This window comes from Hippocampus bargibanti, linkage group LG07 (genome assembly GCF_051943395.1).
Source record: "Hippocampus bargibanti isolate YZ-2025 linkage group LG07, ASM5194339v1, whole genome shotgun sequence".
Lineage (NCBI taxonomy): Eukaryota > Metazoa > Chordata > Actinopteri > Syngnathiformes > Syngnathidae > Hippocampus > Hippocampus bargibanti.
In genome coordinates, this window is record NC_142740.1 from 20,945,312 (window position 1) to 20,964,703 (window position 19,392).

At 40.9% G+C, this 19,392-nt stretch overlaps 1 protein-coding gene across 5 annotated transcripts in view; it reads left to right on the forward strand.

The window, feature by feature from the left end:
- negr1 (neuronal growth regulator 1) overlaps positions 1–19,392 on the forward strand; it is a 145,552-nt gene that overhangs the window by 74,882 nt on the left and 51,278 nt on the right. For all 5 annotated transcript variants that reach the window (XM_089000702.1, XM_089000704.1, XM_089000703.1 and 2 more), the window contains exons 5-6: positions 14,403–14,523; positions 17,656–17,804. In XM_089000702.1, coding sequence (XP_088856828.1) covers positions 14,403–14,523; positions 17,656–17,804 — 270 coding nt within the window. The remainder of the gene's footprint in view (positions 1–14,402; positions 14,524–17,655; positions 17,805–19,392) is intronic.

Consider the following 19,392-nt stretch of genomic DNA (forward strand, 5'->3'; position numbering starts at 1 on the left):
GTAGTGGGTGAGGTGAGCTGTGTACATGTCCTGGTGGGTGGTGAGGCCGGTCTTTCTGTAAAGTCTTTCCAGCTGCCGAGTTTTCGCCTTGGTGGAGCGGAGTTGGGCGGTGAACCAAGGGGCGGATCGAGTGAATTGGACTGACCGGGATTTAACAGGAGCAAGGGTGTTGAGCATGTGTGCAAGGTCCATATTGTATTGGGAAACAAGTTCATCAGGGGGGGAGTTGTAGTCCGGTTTGAGGTTGGCAGCCATTGCAGTGAGGGTGACAGTGTCAATGTGTTGGATGTTCCGATAAGTGATGATGCGCGGTGGCTTGGGGAGAGAGAGTGTGATGGGAACGTTAAATGAGACGAGGAAATGGTCCGTTACAGGAAGTTCGTTTGCTGTGCAGTTGGCGGGGGTAAAACCACAGCAGCATATTAAGTCCAGGGTATGCCCTTTTATATGCGTGGGGAAATCAGAGAATTGGTGTAAGCCAAAACTCTCCAATGAGGAAATAAAGTCTTTGGTGAGGGGATGGGTGGAATTGTCAATGTGTATGTTGAAGTCCCCAAGGATAATAATATTTGGTGACAGAGTGGAGAGGTGTGTGAGGACGGCTGAGAAGTCTTTTAAAAAGTCACGATGTGGTTTAGGGGGACGATATACAGTGGCTATAACTGTGGGAGATGGACCAGAAATTTGACACGCAAGGCATTCAAATGAGAGAGTTTCCGGGACTGGTACTTCAGTGACATTCCTCAAGTGTGAAAACAGTGTTTCCTGCCTTGAGTTATCAGACGATGACAGATTATCAGAGTGTTCCTGTCACTGAGCAATTTCTCACTCTTTTTTTATTGATTCCTGACATTGTGGAAAATTGTCCAGACTTTGTGGTTTTCTTGCTTTTGGTGATTTGTAAATGAGCCCATAGGGAATCTTGCTGAGAGGAATATACACAGTCCAGGTAACATCCGATTTACGACTGGGTTACGTTCCGACAAAACGGTCGCAAGTCAAACGGTCGGAAATCGAAAAGTATTCAAAATGGCTGACGCGAGGATCATGTGATCATAACAAATGAGCTTTCGAAAGATCGCTCTCCCTGCTAACGGAGAAGCCAGAAGAGGTCACCTGTCTCAAAGTGGAGGCGCTGCCGACCGTGAGCGCGGCGCATGCGTCGCGGCGATCCTACCCGCTCTGCCTCGGTGTCGGTGGACACCCCTCCCTCCCCCCGATTGTCACATTCGGATTGACAGATGGGGGCGGGGCCACACCTTCCCGTTTCCACCCACCACTTCTTCACGACAGTGGGTACGAAAACGGGACGCTGTCAAATTGTATTTGTACTTTGTATTACCCTGGACTTTTTATATCTTCGTCCGAGCCCCCCGCCCCCAGTTTTGAAAGGTGCTTATAAATGAAATGTATTATTAGTAGTAGTAGTAGTATTATCATTATTATTATTATTATTATTACCGTAAATTCCGGACTGTAAGCCGCTACTTTTTTCCCAAACTTTTAACCCTGCGGCTTATTCAGTGATGCGGCCAATTTATGTAATTTTTTAAACGGCCGCCAACGGCGCTCGAGTAGAAAAGGTAAGATTTATACCGGTGGAATATATACGTCGAGGAAGACTGCATCTTCTTGTCTTGTGCATAAATTAAATTAGCGTGAACATACCCTCATCATGGAAAATGCAAAAAGAAAGGCATATGACGCAGCTTTCAAGCTACAATCAATTGAGCAGTCTGATAAAGAAGGAAACAGAGCTGCTGCACGTAAACTTGGCATGGACAAAGCGATGGTGCGACGCTGGAAATAGCAGCGGGAAGAACTGGAGCAATGTAAAAAGCTTTCAGAGGTAATAAAAGCAGGTGGCCTGAACTGGAAAACCTTCTAGAATACTGGGTGAACACACAGAGAGTAGATGGCCGAGGTGTTTCGACACTGCAGATCAGACTGTCAGACTGAAAGCAAAAACAATCGCCACCGTGTTGCTAGCGTGTTGATACCATTAACTGCCCTGTCACAGGCACCGTTTGGGATGAAAGGTCGGTTATTATTAAAACTTTCACAACTCTCTCGGTGTACCGTCTTTCTTTGTAAATATGTTTAACCCATGTATAATATGTATTTGCAACTGTATATTTTTGTACTGCATTTATTTGTATTTATTTTCGACACTTATTCTGATATGTTTTGCACGCGTGAATGAAAAAGGAGGGGCGGAACAAACGCGGGGTGACGGGTTTAAGTGGGGACTGGTAAAGGTGAGGGACAGACAAAAAAGGTGAAGAGGGGGTAAAAAGTTGGTTAAAGAAAAACCTGCGGTGGTATGACATAAATTTAGAATGTATTAAGTCAAAATAAATATTACACAACACAAAAAACACAGACCGTTATTCAATCTTAAGCACTTTTCTGCAACCTCTTTGTTGTATGAAGCAGTTATATATGAAAGAGGAGAGGATCAGAGTGTTTGTTATTTGTACATTGTCATCAAATGGTGAGTATACTTTTTGGTTTTTTGAATGTCGCTGTCCTGATTTTGTGTTTGGGAGCCTTTTACTGAGTGAGTTGCTTGTTCTGTAGCCACAAAGGGACATATGTCTTCTTGTGCCGGTCCCAAGCCCGGATAAATACAGAGGGTTGTGTCAGGAAGGGCATCCGACATAAAAGCTTGGCCAAAACAAACATGCGGATCAAACCTCTAAAGATGGAAGACATTGATTTGCTGTGGCAACCCCTTGAAGGGAAAAGCCGAAAGGAAAAGAAGAAGGTGTGTGAGAGAAGACAGAGGCTCGACCAGACACTGTGGATTTTTTTTGCACGTTGGCACGGAGGAGTTTGACCTGAACTCTCTGCGAAAGATTAAAGTTTTCGCTGACTCTGCGATAGATGAAGCGAGGCGACGACCAGCGACCTGTTTGTGGACGCGGCGGACAATAGTGGATATATATTTCTCCCTCCCTTACCTTTGGAAATATAAACTTTTTTCCCTTGGATTACCTTCAACGGGACCCGGACTCTGCAGCCCTGCGTCAAACCTTAAGTATCATTTTCCGTTCATTTTGCCGGCTGTGATTTTTGGACTGTGGACTTCAATGAAGGACATTTAGTTTCATTCGCGGGACTTGAAGTCGGGTTTGGGTTAATTTTGTGTTTGTGTTACATGTTTTAATGTGGGCACATGCGGCTTATATACAGGTGCGGCTTGTGTCTGTACAAAATCGGTTTTCCTCTTAAAATGTGGTGGGTGCGGCTAATAATCAGGTGTGCTCTATAGTCCGGAAACTACATTATTATTATTGTTATTATTAATGTTACGTTTCTGCACCACCGTGTGCGAGTTGCTTCTCGCCATTGTCGTTTTTGGTATTCTTTATTTTTGAATATTCCCCTTGTCCTCTTTTTGGGACCAGCACTTTGTGTGGTAGCGCAGGATGATTATATATATATATATATATATATATATATATATATATATATATATATATATATATATATATATATATATAAGGCATATGGGAGAAAGAGGTCGCACATAACAGCAGTGCACAATGGCTGGTGACTCTGAAAGAGGAGCACAGCAACCTACCTGAACAGAACCCAGTTACCATCACAGCGGCAGATATACAAGGAAGAGTCTCAGGTATGAAAAACTGGACGGCACCAGGCCCGGATATGGTCCACACCTACTGGCTAAAGAAACTCACAGCTCTCCACGAGCGCCTAGCAGCACAAATGAACCAGCTGCTGATGGATGGGACTCACCCAGGATGGCTAACCGAAGGGCGAACAATCCTGATCATGAAGGATTCCTCAAAGGGTGCAGTTCCTTCCAACTATCGGCCAATAACCTGTCTCTCCACAACATGGAAGCTCATGTCAGGCATCATTGCGGCTAAGATAAGTGGACACATGGATCAATACATGAGCAAAGCACAGAAAGGCATTAGTAGAGATACTAGAGGTGCCAAACATCAGCTGCTGGTTGACAGAACAGTCGCTCAAGACTGCAGGTCCCGACATACCAACCTGTGCACAGCCTGGATTGATTACAAGAAAGCATATGACTCGATGCCACACACATAGATCAATGAATGCTTGGAGTTGTATAAGGTCAACAGGACCCTGAGAGCCTTCGTTGCAAACTCGATGAGGATGTGGAAAACCACACTTGAAGCCAATGGCAAGCCACTAACGCAAGTGTCCATCAAATGTGGGATATACCTAGGTGATGCACTCTCCCCACTGCTGTTCTGCATAGGACTGAACCCCCTCAGCCAGATAATCGCCAAGACAGGCTATGGATACCGCCTCAGAAATGGAGCTACGATCAGTCACCTCCTCTACATGGATGACATCAAGCTGTATGCTAAGAGCGAAAGGGACATAGACTCCCTGATCCACACAACCAGGATCTACAGCAGTGATATCGGAATGTCATTCGGGCTGGAGAAATGTAGTCGGATGGTGACTAAGAGGGGCAAGGTAGTCCACACTGAAGGGGTCTCACTCACTGAAGGAACAATAGCAGACATTGAAAACAGCTACAAGTACCTCGGTATACCACAGGCCAATGGCAACCTCGAATTAGCAACAAGGAAAGCGGCTACGACCAAATACCTCCAGCGGGTGAGGCAAGTCCTCAGAAGCCAGCTCAATGGCAAGAACAAGACCCGGGCAATAAACAGCTACGCCCTGCCAGTGATCAGAGACCCTGCAGGAATAATAAGGTGGCCAAAGGAAGAGATTCAGACCACGGATGTTAAGACCCGAAAACTCCTCACCATGCACGGAGGGTTCCATCCCAAGTCCAGCACCCTGAGACTGTACCCAATCCGTAAGGAAGGAGGCCGGGGACTAGTGAGTGTGAGAGCCACTGTCCAGGATGAAACATCCAAGCGCCATGAATACATCAAAGAGAAGGCTCCAACGGATGATGTACTCAGAGAATGTCTCAGTCAATGGGGAACAGAGGATGAGGTGCTGGAAGAGGGACAATCATGGGAGGAAAAGCCCCTACACGGGACGAGGATTCCACGACCTCTGCACTGTGAAGCCGCTGTGCTAACCACTCGGCTACCGGGCCGCCCCATCATCAAATATATATTAAAAAAAAATCCTCGTCTCACCCACCATGGGTGGTGTCTGTCCCCATTTCAGCTCGGGTCCTCTACCAGAGGCCAGGAAGCTTGAGGGTTCTGCGCAGTATCCGTGCTGTTCCCAGCACTGCGCTTTTCTGGACCGAGATATCCGATGTTGTTCCCGGGATCTGTTGCAACCACTCGTCGAGTTTGGGGGTCACTGCCCCAAGTGCTCCGACCACCACAGGCACGACTGTCACCTTTACCTTCCAGGCTCTCTCCAGCTCCTCTCTGAGCCCTTGGTATTTCTCGATTTTCTCATGTTCCTTCTTTCTGATGTTCCCATCACTCTGGACCGCTACATCCACGACAACGGCTTTCCTTTCCCCTTTATCTATGAGCACGATATCTGGTTGGTTGGCCATTACCATCTTGTCAGTCTGTATCTGGAAGTCCCACAGGATCTCTCTCTCTCTCTCTCTCTCTCTCTCTCTCTCTCTCTCTCTCTCTCTCTCTCTCTTTATATATATATATATATATATATATATATATATATATATATATATATATATATATATATATATATATATATATTCTACATACTTATACATTCTAATTAAATATGTGCCATGATAGTTTGCCTCCAATTTCTAAACAATTCATTTTTCGAGGGCATAACAGTGCTGTTAACCTCAGGGCTAATTACAGATTAAGGCCACTAATTGAAATAACCAAGTATTAAAAACAAACGTAAGACCCAGAATCCAGCTATGGAAAAACCTGCAAACACTAAGCCAGGCGTTTGAGTTTCTAGGGTGCGGAGAATTAGAAATGGAGATGGAGGCGTCTCCATTGTGTTCACTACTAATGCTATGTTCTTAAGGTATCACAAGGTTGTCATGAGCTGGCCACATTAATTATTACATTACTGGCTGCTTTTGTTTGTTGTCGTTGTACAATATGTTGTGTGTAATCACATAAGTGTGAAAGGTGTCTCATCCTTTTGTTCATATTGCTGAAAATCCCCGCTTGGCTAAAATAATGACTTTTTCTATTTCTTAAAAGCGTGATCTCTAACCTCCTTTTCAAATTTACATAATTCATCCTCGCAGTAGGTTATTGGCTCGTGATCTGCCAACACACACTCAAATGCATGAATCTACAGGAGGTGAATTCTCTGGGATGGATGAGTAAGGGCCCACCATGAAATCTCCCTGTGAGACACTGTTTCATTAATGAACAAATTCACCTCACAGACCTGCCGTGCCCATTACTAAGTGAATCCAAATGAAGCTATCACAAAACTACGGCTGTCTTTCTGTGTTAAGGAATCAAAGTTTTTTTTCCTTTCTGCTTTGGAAAGCACTCCCACTGTGTTCTCACTCCTGAACACGCTCAAGACAGTAGAGATGATTGTGGACTTCAGGAAACACCCATCACCACAGCTACCCCTCACACTAGCCAGCTGCCTCGTGTCAACCGTAGAGACCTTCAAGTTCCTGGGAATCACAGTCTCCCAGGACAGTAAGTGGGAGCTCAACACCAACTCTGTCTTGAGAAAGGCCCAACAAAGAATGTACTTCCTGAGGCTGCAGAAGAAGAAGCATGGCCTGCCACAAGAGGTGCTGCAACATTTCTACACGGCTGTCATCGAATCCATCCTGTGTTCTTCCATCACCGTTTGGTTCGGGCCGCCACAAAAATGGACAAAATCCGACTTCAATGGACAGTTAGGACGGCGGAAAAAATCATTGGCACCGCCCTACCCACTCTCGAGGACTTGCACACTGCAAGAATCCAAACTAGGGTGCGGAAGATCATACTGGACCCTCCGCACCCTGCCCACCACCTTTTCCAGCTACTCCCCTCAGGCCGGCGCTACCGATCCATGTGCGCCAAATCCAGCAGACATTTAAACAGCTTCTTCCCCCAAACCATTAACTCTTTGAACTCTTTCAACAGTAGCCCAAATGGAACTCTATAGTGCCACTTAGCAATTTTTTGATGATGATACTAGTGCAGCGTGTTCTACCGGAAACAAATTGCTTGTGTGTTCTACATACTTGGCAGTAAAGATAATTCTGATTCTGATTCTGATTCTGATATTGAAGGGGCACTCTGAAGTTTGAAGAGCACCAGGTTGCAAAACGCAATTTGACAGTTTGTAGAAGCTTTCGCCCCTCTGCATCGAAGCAACCAACTGTTTTCCCATCTGAATTATTTGTTGTCCACTTTGGATGTATTCTGCTACAACCGCTTAAGGGTACTCCAGCTGTTCATATTTCAAAATCACACCAATAAGCCCGTTTGCAGGTGTGTGATGCAGAGAGCTTGTTGACACCATGTCAGCCCCAAGTGTGGCTTTTGTGCAGTTTGTTTCATGCTTTTCTTCCCATATTGTGTCATTATATCATTTTCCAGTCAAAGGCTCCGATTACAAATAAATTGATGTGCATTTATATTTTCTGTAGCCTACATATTGATTATCAGCGACGGAGAAGGAAAAAAGTAAGGAAACAAATATCCAATCATTTCCCATAATTATCATTGTGTAGGCCCATCCCAGTTTCCTGTGATATAAAAATGGACTGTTCCCTGGACTGGTTAGCAGTCAGTCACAACCACCACTGAGTAGGAGTGAGACTGCCCACAAAGATGTAGAGCCAAGTGAACACTGGTGGTTCAAAAGTGATTAATTTATTTCGGTTTATTCCGTACAGGAAGGTTTTTTTGGAAAGGTTACCCTGACCTGAGACAATTCATGTATGCTTCCAAGTTTGTCTGCTGTCTTTGGTTCCTTGCTCCCCCGATAGCCCAACAGCTGTGAATTCTGCTTATTTACGCAGTAGCCGTGTCTATATATGTCAATTACTTTTAAATGACTGTTTTGTTTCCAAAACAAGAGTATTTTTAATGAATCACGGTGATGCATTTTAGATTAGCTGAACTGCAAACATGTGTTGCGGTACAGATGAACTCATCTATACCGATCATTATTGGAATGCAATGCAAACATATCAAGTGGGTGTATGATTAGGCTAATCTAATCTAATCTAATCTAATCTAACTTAATCTAATTATGCACCCACTTTATATGTTAGCAATGATTGTTTGTTCAAAGCCCACAGTTCCCCTAAAAAGCCCCCCATGTCCTCAGGCTAATATCCAATAAATGATTTTTCATCAAAAAGATTTGTGTCTCTAAACGGCATAAAATTCAACCGTGCTTAATCGAGCCGTAATATATTTACACAGTCCTAACATTATTCTTTACAAATCATTGTGCAATGTAAATTTGCTTCACACAACATTTATATTATCTTTAATTTAATGCAAAGTATATTTACATGTCAGTGTGTGTGTGTGTGCGTGTGTCTGTGTGTGTTTGCGTGTGTGTGTGTGTGTGTGTGTGTGTGTGTGTGTGTGTGTGTGTGTGTGTGTGTGTGTGTGTGTTTGAAAAAGTTGGTGAGGTGACGGAACTGATACATTGATCAAATTTAAATGTACCATATGTTTATTGATCTACACAAGCGCAGTAATAGGGTATACTTAGATATGGAGGGGTAAAGTCTAGTTGATCGTCAGTTTGCAGTATCTATTACCACTGTATCTTACAACTCATAAGACTTGAATGAAATGGATTAACATCTAATGCTAAGTAGAGTCACTGCCCTCAAGCTGTTGGGATGTAAATCTGTCTCTCAACATCTCTCCTGAGCTCTCATCATGATTGCTATTTAGATTTCTTGCTACATTCAGGGCATTAAAATCTTGATCTCTTGCAAACTAAATGCTCTTCTTAGTTCCACTTCAGTGTAGGCACTCAGTTTTAGCTTCATCTGCACTTTTTGGAGTCACCAATGAAAAGAAAATTCAAATATTAATACTGGATTCATTTTTTTAAATTTGTGTGCACGTTGACAGTCCAGTCATACTCACCACAAATAATAAGGAAAAAGTATGTCGCTACCGAGCGACTATATAGCAACAATAACATCATTTTGCCTTTTCATCAATGAGTTATTCTATGGCACAGCCCAAGCCTGGCAGCCATTCCGTACTGATAATGCTCAAACATGGCAAAACCATCTATACTTTGACATAATGTTGATGTTATAAGAAGCATTTGTCTCAGTTAGCTTTCTGAAAATTAATTAACAGATAATAAGCACCAAAACAATTGCCCCACTAATTATAGTCATTACTTTTTAAATCACTTATAATGAGATGTGCTTATAACCAACAGTGTTCACAATTGACAGCTTTCTTTTGTGAACCTCCTAGAATAATCGGCGAATTGCATCCGTGTATTAGCATACCTTAAACTGTTAGGTGGTAAAATCACACAATGGATTCAATGTCCCGTGGGAGAAACACAATTCCAACTAAGCCGGTTATTTATATACCTTTCGTTAAGTAAAACCAGGAGTACACAATGCGCCTTTGCTGTTCTGAATAGGAATCTTATTGAATTAATACATCTTGGCAGCAGAACCATTCCTGACTGACAGTGAAAAAATAGAGATGACAGTGAAGTCCACTGATGGCAGTTGGGAACAGTGTCTCAGTGTGTAAGCTGATAAGTCATGCACTGATGAGTCCATTTCTTAATTGCGGTGAAAACTCGTTTTCCAATCTGACTGAAGAGATAGGGATGTTAATTGATCTTTTAATTAAAAATAAAAAGCTTGTGTTATCATGGTACTTTTGGAGAGTCAGGCTTTGGTATATAAATAAATAACGTGAAAGGCCGTAACTGCGGTCATTCGTCAAGAGTAAAGCATACATGTCACAAAATCTCTATTTTAATTACTCAGTCGCCAAAATTTTAATTGTATTGTCACAGTACACGAAAATAAGTGATTACTTGACAACATGTATCATGAGCTAAGCAATACATCTAGAGGAAACTGCCTTAAAATAACCTGCAATTCCTAATTTCTTATTTTGTGATCTCAAGCACACATTACATATGTTTTGACGTAAAACAATTTCTTTTTAATTTGGGATTTTTTTTTCTACTGCTGAAAAATTGTTGATTTTTTTTTAATTTGTGTTTTATATTCTTCAGGGGGAAAATAATTTGTTAGAATCAAAAAGCACTTTCAATAATAATGGAGAGAACTTTATTTCTTCCCCTGCATCAAACAAATAGTAACGTATTTACCATTTGATTTAGTAAGCTATCGTATTCCGTGGCTAGTCAGACGCTAATCGTTTTTTCATGTCTGGGTGCTACAATTTATTGTCAAAGGGTGGTAACTTTTGGCTTCACAAATCTCTGCATTCACACATCTGACCCTCTGTCTTGAAACACACCCATTAATCATTAATCATCTCACAAGTCTTCTTAAGGTGAATGATTTTACATTAGGGTTTGATGCATTCTGAACACGACCCGGTCATGAATATTACATTAACGGTCCAACATTTTACTAATCATTAACATGCAAGTGTTTGTTCACTTTGCAGGAATGCACAGTTGGAGACCTTGAATTTGTTTAGACGACAAGCTCAGCATAATATAGATGCAAGGGAATTTGGTTTGTAATCGACCCACAACTGGCAATTTGTCATCAGGCACTACAATGGAGGTCATATTTTTTCTGCTCTGTGTGCGGTTGTTTGTATGGGTGGTGGGTATTTGCTATCCTTCGACCCAACCCCTCACCTCAATCTGCTGCCATCGCCATGAATCCAAGCATGATTTACACCACCACCGCAGCATGCTCAGGACACAAAATTACCTGTCTTATTGGACTTAAGGAAAATTAGTCCACAGTTTTGCATTTCTCTCCGAGCAGTGAACAAGTTTTCCGCGTCATGCAAAATGTAGGACATGCCGTCAAATTGGAATTAGAATAACCAAATAGGAGAGCTTTTTTTTATCTGTGATCATTCTTCACATAGCTGAGTGGCAGGAAGTAATTTGAAAGATTGTAGTTGATTGTTATACCTGAAAATGTAAATAATATTGGACGACCTATAAAGCAGTTGTCATTTTTTTCTTTTTTTAGAAAATTCCAAAAATAGTGAGAACCTTTGCTTTCCTAAACTGTTATGATAGATAGATTAGATATTTTGTGTGGTAAACAGTTATGTAAGGTGCCCTTGATAAGGGGGGAGATAATAGGTAATATATATGCTCAGCTCTTCACTGGATCAGTAAATGCTCAATCAAATTCACATATCCCACAGAGAAATATTTTGCAGTCCACCTTGAAAACCTATAACAATTAGGGAATGGATTCTCGTGAAAAAGGAAATTGTCTGGGAAAAAGCACGACATCATCTGTCTATCTATTTTCGAGTCAATAATAAGCCTGAAATACGCTGGGATCAATTCCAGTAAACACACAGCCCTAATGACTTTTGAGCTACTGGAAATGGAAGGATGTGGTGTTCAAACACTTTTCTCTTTCAATGGTTGAGAAGTTTAACAATGTTGTCACATTAATGTTTAATATTTGGATACTCCTTTGTTTGTTTCACGTTAAACTTTAATTGTAGCAAAGTGTAAAATAAATGTATTGATTCTTATAGGGGCCATGCCCTATTAAATCAACTTTTAGCCTTTCATTCCAATGAAAAGGTTTGTTCAGCCGTCATCTATACTTCTTTGAAGGTGTTGGACGTTTCGCTTCTCATAATACTATACTAGGGATAATACTAGTGGGCCTCACTCGGCAGTACATATGCCCCTAAAAGCTAGCAACCACTCATTTGACGACAATGAGGTTAAAATCTTAGTGAAAGAAAATAGATGGTTTGAAAGGGGAGTAAAAGAAGCTATGTTCATAAAACAGCAAAATGATCCCATTAACTGTAATGGTAGGGTGAGGTTCAATTTGGATCGTTCGTACAATAGACTGCTTAGGCAACATAGGATTAGTCATGATGATGCGGTGATACCAGGGCAAATTGCGCAATCAGGCCAGTCGTTAGTCAGGACAATAGAAACGACAATAGTCCTCTGCTACCCCCAACCTGAGAGCAGGGACCTATCATACCAGAGTCCGGCGCTGCCACGTCTGGACAGTAGGGATATATATAGGGCCGAGACTACCAGTAAGACTTTAGTTTTCTGACGAAGTTTCTTGGATGAGAAGCGAAATGTCTGACACCTTCAAAGAAGTACAGATGACGGCTGAAGAAATATTTTCAGAGATGTATTCCAATTATTCACCAAAACACCCCCAAAGGGGTGAATTCTTCCATTTATTCATCTCGGAGTGTCCATGTTCATTCCTGCCTTCCCATTCCAAGAACACAACTTGATTCTCCCTGTCCTACACACTAAGTGAGGAAATATCTCCACGCCGCTCCTGCAGATGAAACACATGACGACTTTCTTGAGTGGCCAGGATTTGAGAAGAAAAAAACAGTCTATACGATAGTGTCCCAAAGGGGAGCAGATGTCTTCATTGGCCTACTTCAGTTTGTTTATTTATTTATTTATTTATTTACAGGTAGTGTTTTAACAATATATATCATATGTTGATCACATTACAAATCAGCAAAATCATTTCAGTATGTAAAATGATGACCAAAAAACATCTAGAACAATCCACAGTTTTCATGTCTACCTGTAATCACAACTTTCCTTTCCTAAAGCAACCTTGCAACATGAATTAATTCATATTTTTAGTCTTAACTCTCTGAGCGTAAAAACAAGAATAATAATAATAATTTGCCTCTGTGCTCTCAAACATCGCTATATCACGATCTTGTGTTCATAGCCTCCAGACAATCAATAGAACTGCATAAAGATGGTAATGGAGGATTTCGCAAAAATACTAAATCATTGAGTTTGTCCTAATTGCAAGGTGCCTAATAGTTGTGTGATGTTGCTCGATACCAATGTCTTATTTGATCTGTGATGCTGACTTCCTGAGCTGGATTAAGTACTCCACTCTGGATAGTATTAAAAGAATATATATATTGCCTTTTCAAGTCACATCTTTACAGACACACAATAATACTGTGATTGCATTTTTATTTTTCGGCCAGTTAACAGTGTGGTTTGAATACAACAAAGGATTTCAATTGAGTAGGTGAGGAATTGAATCGTGTTAATACTTTTTTGAATAACGGTATTTGCACGGACAAAGTCTGTCACCACCCCACAGCATGGCATCGAACATTCTCTGCAGCGATAAATGAATGGAAAATGCCATAGCCGAACCTCAAATCTTTCAACATTAGTCATCCCAGCCTTGGATAAGTGGAAGAGTTATAAATGGCAAAGTGGAGTGTTATAATTGGCACACACATGCAACGACATAAAATCAAAGTTATATAAGTGTATTCCTTAGGTTGCAGCTGAATGTTGATGGAAGGAAATTCATCATCACACAGCACACTGTCACCTCCCTCGGCCTCTCCTACATGATCATATTCCACCTTCACAAAAGCTCACCTGGATCTTTTTCGTCACGTCTCTCGCATCCCGCCTCGTCTATCAGATGTCTCTAGGTTAGCAGGGAGCTAACCCTGCGGCTACAGTCCACATTCCAGTCTTCATTATTTCTTGTTGCAGATGTTTCCACTGCAGGAATGCTTTAGGTAGAGATCTGGATTTCAGGAGCCGTTTGATTAACTTATATAGTAACATGGCCAAACTACCGATCTCATCAAATTCTGTTTTCTTGATACATATATGCAAATTTCCCCATTGTGGGACGAATAAAGGTTTTCTGATTCTGATTTTCTGGTTCTGATATCACGGCACGCTGTTTTGTGAAGCTCTAATGTTAAATTCCACATATAAGGGTCAGTCAGTGCTAATTGTTAGCACTCTTAGTGTTGTAAACAATAAGAGTGAATGTGACACATTATACAGTATCAGGAAACTGATGTCCGAATTGGATTCTTTGTCATTGGAAATAAATTAAATGTCTTTGAAGATTATGTCTACTTGAAGCAATGTAAATATTTGACACATAATTGCATGGATTGGCTCTGAAATTCTCTACATGTACGGCTTCATTCACGACAATGGAATAGAAGTTTCCTTCGCATAAAAGGAGCCTCATTTTGCATTCACAGAACCTGCTGCCGCCATTGAGTCTTTGAACTCCCATTAAGCCATTTATCCCCATCATTTCATTTTCCCAACAGCAGGGAGGGATGCACTCTCCCCTGCCCAGCCCTGTCTCTTTTAAAAGTTTTGCGAAACATTGCCTGCGGCATGAAACCCATCATGTTCTCAATAAAATCGCCCAGTTTAACTGTCAAAGACTCAATTGTCACATTCAAGTTATTTTGAAGGATAATAGAAATGTGTTTTTTTTTTCCTAACAATTGTGTCCCTGTTTTCTCCAGTTCCCCCATCCATCCATGAGATGAAAAGCCACGGTGTTAGTTTAGGACGCACGGCTCTGTTGAGGTGTGAGGCAGCTGCTGTGCCTTCACCAACATTTGAGTGGTTCAAAGGGGAGAAAAGGTGAGCAGAGTCCGCTTTAGCATCGATGGTCGCTTGAATGAAGTGTGTTCCAATTGTTCTGTAGAATGTTCTGTCCTCTCCCACAGCATTATTTTACACATAAAGTGATTGCCATTCAGTTCTGGCCTCAAAAGTTTCACGGCCACCCAAAAGAGTGTTTTTTTGTTTTTGTTTTTGTTTTTTTTTTGTTTTTTTTTTCTCGAAACATTGATCAATAATTGTGTAGTTACTATTTACGATGATTATTGTATGTAGTGATAAAAAAAGTGATATCTATAACTTATGCCAGTTTCGTTGAGATGCTCGGGAAAAGCAGGCTATGATGTTTTTCAAAGTAGCTGTTGAAACTGCCAGTATGCTATTACTGATAAGTACAAGATTATAAGATGTTGTAGGCAATGCATTTGCATAATGAAAAAGAGTAGGCTTTATCTGTTTTCCCTCAGAAGGAAAATGGCTTGTCATTGTATTTGGCTGCCTGCTATGGAGAGCATATCCTCCAAAACCAGCCGTTTGTGTTCCATCGTATCTTTGAAAACTAATGAAACATTCCCCTACAATCCACTAACATAAAGTATTGCATATACATATGTCCTTTTAAATTCAACTATGTGTTGTTGTTTAAAAAAATGTTCACTCACCATCATTAACTACTAAATTATTATCCCATGCTCTGATAATGGTAATTACGGGCTGCAATCAATGAAATTAAATTGCTAAGGAGTGAAATGCCAGGATTCGAGTCTTAGACTTTTTTGGCAGGGACTCACAGGATGATCTTTCTTAATCGACTTTTTACTAATGAACAAAAGTATGTGGTGTTCGATGTTTAACACAGCAAACAATACATTTAGCATCTGCACAACACCAAGAAAGATAGATTGAGGGCCATTTTTTTCTTCCACTATGTTTTACGGTTTTTACATTAATATAGCATTGCAGCCAGCTTGATCCTGCTGGCAAAGCAAAACAGACAGAGGCACAGTCCTTTTTCATGATCTGCCACGGATTTGGATGGAGGCGGGGGAGTCTTGGTGTGGTGATTTGGATCTTAAAAGAGGAGATTGCAGACTTTTCTCTTTTTTTATCGTATCAAAAAAGAGAAACTCTTGCTTGGGACTAAAATCAAGATTATAAGTGAGTACTGTATTTCACTTTAGGAAATGGCCTGATATATGGTCTAATGAATTGGTTCAATCAAAGCAAAAGTGGAGAACGGTGAAGCAGTCACCATAAAGGTAAAGTACATGACACAGCCCCTGTTTGGGGTATGTAGTGGATAATGTCAGGAATACTTCCTTAAAAGTTGAAGGGTTCGGTTTCAGAAAATGCACAGGTCATATATTTTAAAAATCTTCATTTTACAGCTTCATGGAATTCCCAAAATATATTGTCACGGAATGGTTGTCAAATAAAATAAAAATGTCAGTAGATTACATAGATATTGCCACATTTAAGAGAGATATCCAGTGGATGCACTATTCTGAAATCACATTAAATCAACAACATAAACAAACAACATGAAGGAGAAGTCATTGTTCATCATACCATTTACAGTCACAGTTTTATGAAATGAAATGCATACATGTACCAATCTTGTCCAACACTTTAATTCATTCTTATTAAGCGCCATTTCTAATTTTCAAGATTGGATTGGATTGGATATGCCTTTATTAGTCTCACAGTGGAGAAATTTACATTTCACAGCAGCAAAGTGATGAAAGGAGGAAGATGCCACTTCCTCCCAACATTCTCTTCCCACCTTCAAGTCCCCTCAAAACTCACCTATTTAAAATTGCATTTTCTGTGTAGCTCTCTCTCTTGTTTTTATTTGTAATTGTATTTCATTTATTGCATTATATTTGCAATTTATAATAGTACCTATGCTGTGACTGTTAATTGTCCTTGAGAGCTTTGAAAGGCACTTAAAATGTGATGTATTATTATTACGTATTTGTGACTTTGGGCTCTGATTTGAATGAAAGGGCCGTCAATCGCAGTGGTCAACACAGTGTAGGTCATTATTGACAATTGATTCACTAGAGTGGCTATTTGCGAACAAATAAGTGCAATGACAGAGTTAAAGTTCAAGTCAGCTTTATTGTCAAATGTGTTATATGTGCAAAATATAGCACATAAAATTTCATAGCCGTAGACTATGAGCTAGCACAGTACTTAAAAGTAAAGGACAGTAGGATCCCATATCCATCTACAGTTCAGAAAATACTGCCATTAATCCCAATATGCTGTATGAGTTAAATTATTATTGTCATCAAAAGAATCAAATAACAGTTCGAGGTTGTCTGGAGCGGAGAGTTCGGATTTAGAATGTCCCCTACTACTAGAAACGCAGAAGTTATAATTTCTAAAAGATTGACCGTCACTACCAAGTTTGATAATCCCATCTGCTCTCTATGTGCGGGTGTCGGGAGGCGGGAGCACAGCAGCCCTAGTGATTCTGTCTTGAACTGTTAGGGAAGGGAGCCGTGCTTGTGTGTGTCTTTTTACTGAATTTAAGCATACTACTGCAAAAGTACACATGACGTGCCGAAAGTCAATGTATGTGAACAATGAGTAGCTACCTATTTCAACAATGTTGGTGTTATCATGATCTGTGGTGTAGGACCCCAAAAGAGCATGCAAGAAGGAGGAGCAGGTCAAAGTGGACTAATTCTATTAACAATAGACCTCAGCAATGAAATCCCAAACAAAGAGGAGTCCTGGGAACCAAAAGAAACCAAAGTAGCAATCAGAAGCCATGGCCAAAGGAAAACACTAACAATAAATGAAACGTAAACCAATGATATCAACAAACTATGACCCGCCACCTGGTGGTCCTTTTTGACATGTAACCAATGACATAATGATCAACAGTGTGCAGTTGCTGGCACAGCCCTACGGTCCATCTGTTGGTCACAAAAAGATCCATGAAAGCAGGAATGCTAATGACCACGTTAGTGTGTCTTCACAGAGTCTTCGCATGTGAGACCCCATGGAATAACATCTAGTAGTAGTGTCAGGATGACAAACATTTGTGCTGTCCTTGACACCTTCCTCCTCCCTCTTGACATTTTCTGCTCATGTTGATGAGAAATCAAGGCTTAATGTTTTGGCATTGTGCTCAATTTTCAGGATTATCAAAGGTCAAGGCATCGACATCAAAAGTCTCAGTTCCAGATCAGTTCTAACAGTGACCAACATGACAGAAGATCGTTATGGGAACTACACATGTGTCGCTACCAATAAACTTGGGACCGCTAATGCCAGTGTGCCTCTTATCCGTAAGTACCGTTATACCAGATTGTCTTTATTTCTCGTGCTGGTTTATCGAAGAGTACGTTGGCTGCCAAAACGATCTCTGACCTCAGAAGAACAACACACTTAGAAACACAGACGTAAGCGGCATTTTAAGTCATTGCCCACACATCCTCATCAGCATTGCCTTATTTTCTGGTTACTTTCAGCAACAACCCGCCAGTGCACAATCATCCACCAGTTCTTGATTTTATTTTTATTTTCCAGTCATCATTTTTGCTCCTTGTATACAGTATATATTGTCTGTGTCTTGCTGTAGGCTGCTTTGATATTTGGTATTTGCATGAGCATTGACATTTCGTTTCATATTAAAATTAGCAGAATTGTAGCAAACAGGTCAGTGATGTTGAACGGAATGCTAACAAAGCAAGCAGACCCAAACTACAACAGAAGATTACAGGCCAACTCTTTCGTAGCTTGTATACTTATAAAGATATGAAACTGGGTTCAAAAGGTTGAAGAGGACAATAGCCGAGCTGCAGGGGCACAAATTGCCAGACTGCAACACAAGAATAGTTATAACACAAGTCATGACTACCACATATTAACGATGATTGAAACATTGTATGATTGCAAATAACTATGACATTTTAAATTGTTTATTAACATCCAACAAATAATGAGAGACACTCGTCATGTACTTAATTTATATCTAAAGGTTTTGTAATACTTCTTAACTCTACATTTATGTCATAAAGGAGCGGGTGAATTTCGGGATAAAATATTTATAATGCTGTCAAACCATCTCAAAGGAAATTCCCACTTGTCCATTCTGTTCCGCTTGGTCAAGTTGCAAGAGCCACAACTTAAGCAGGAAAGCCCAGAAATTATCTACCGAGTTAGTCAGTTCAAATACTGGAGGGATGCTGAGAACAGGTAGACTGTGCAGGTACTTGACTTGTGCCCACCATCACAGTGGCCTGTTCAAGGTAATTAACAGAATTAGTGACAAAGGGCAGCTTTGGCAGTGACTGCCAGAAACAAAATCTGCCTTACTGCCAGCAATATGGACCAAAATCTAACATTGGTTGTACATGCACTGAATACCCCCCCCCCACACACACACACAGGAACTCCACAGTCACTTGGTTAAACTCCTTGTCCAAGTCCACTAAGCATAGAACGAGACTGGTTGGGTGAACTCCTGTATGTGCCTTTGCAGCTGGTACCCACAAGGTGCCTATGGAATCTCAGACCAAAAATGACCAATAGGACACCATCACTCACTGCTGGTTTCCACTAATGAGTATGAGGGTTGCACCATGACAGGCACCTTGTGGTCACTGCTTTATTTGTTCGCCTTAACAATGGAGGAGTACAACATGGTGCACTCTGAATCAAAGTCTCATGCCTCCTTTGGAATGTAGGTGAAAGTCCTTCTGACGTGTGATTAGTTTGAAGTTGTATTAAAATCACAAACTCTTACTGTAGGCTATGCTAACCATTTGTACTCTATTTATGTATGTATTTATTTTTATTTCTTGCTCCTTGAAATCCAGGCCCTGTCCCCCATGGATAATGACTATGTTGTCTTTCAAATCATTGACCGAATAG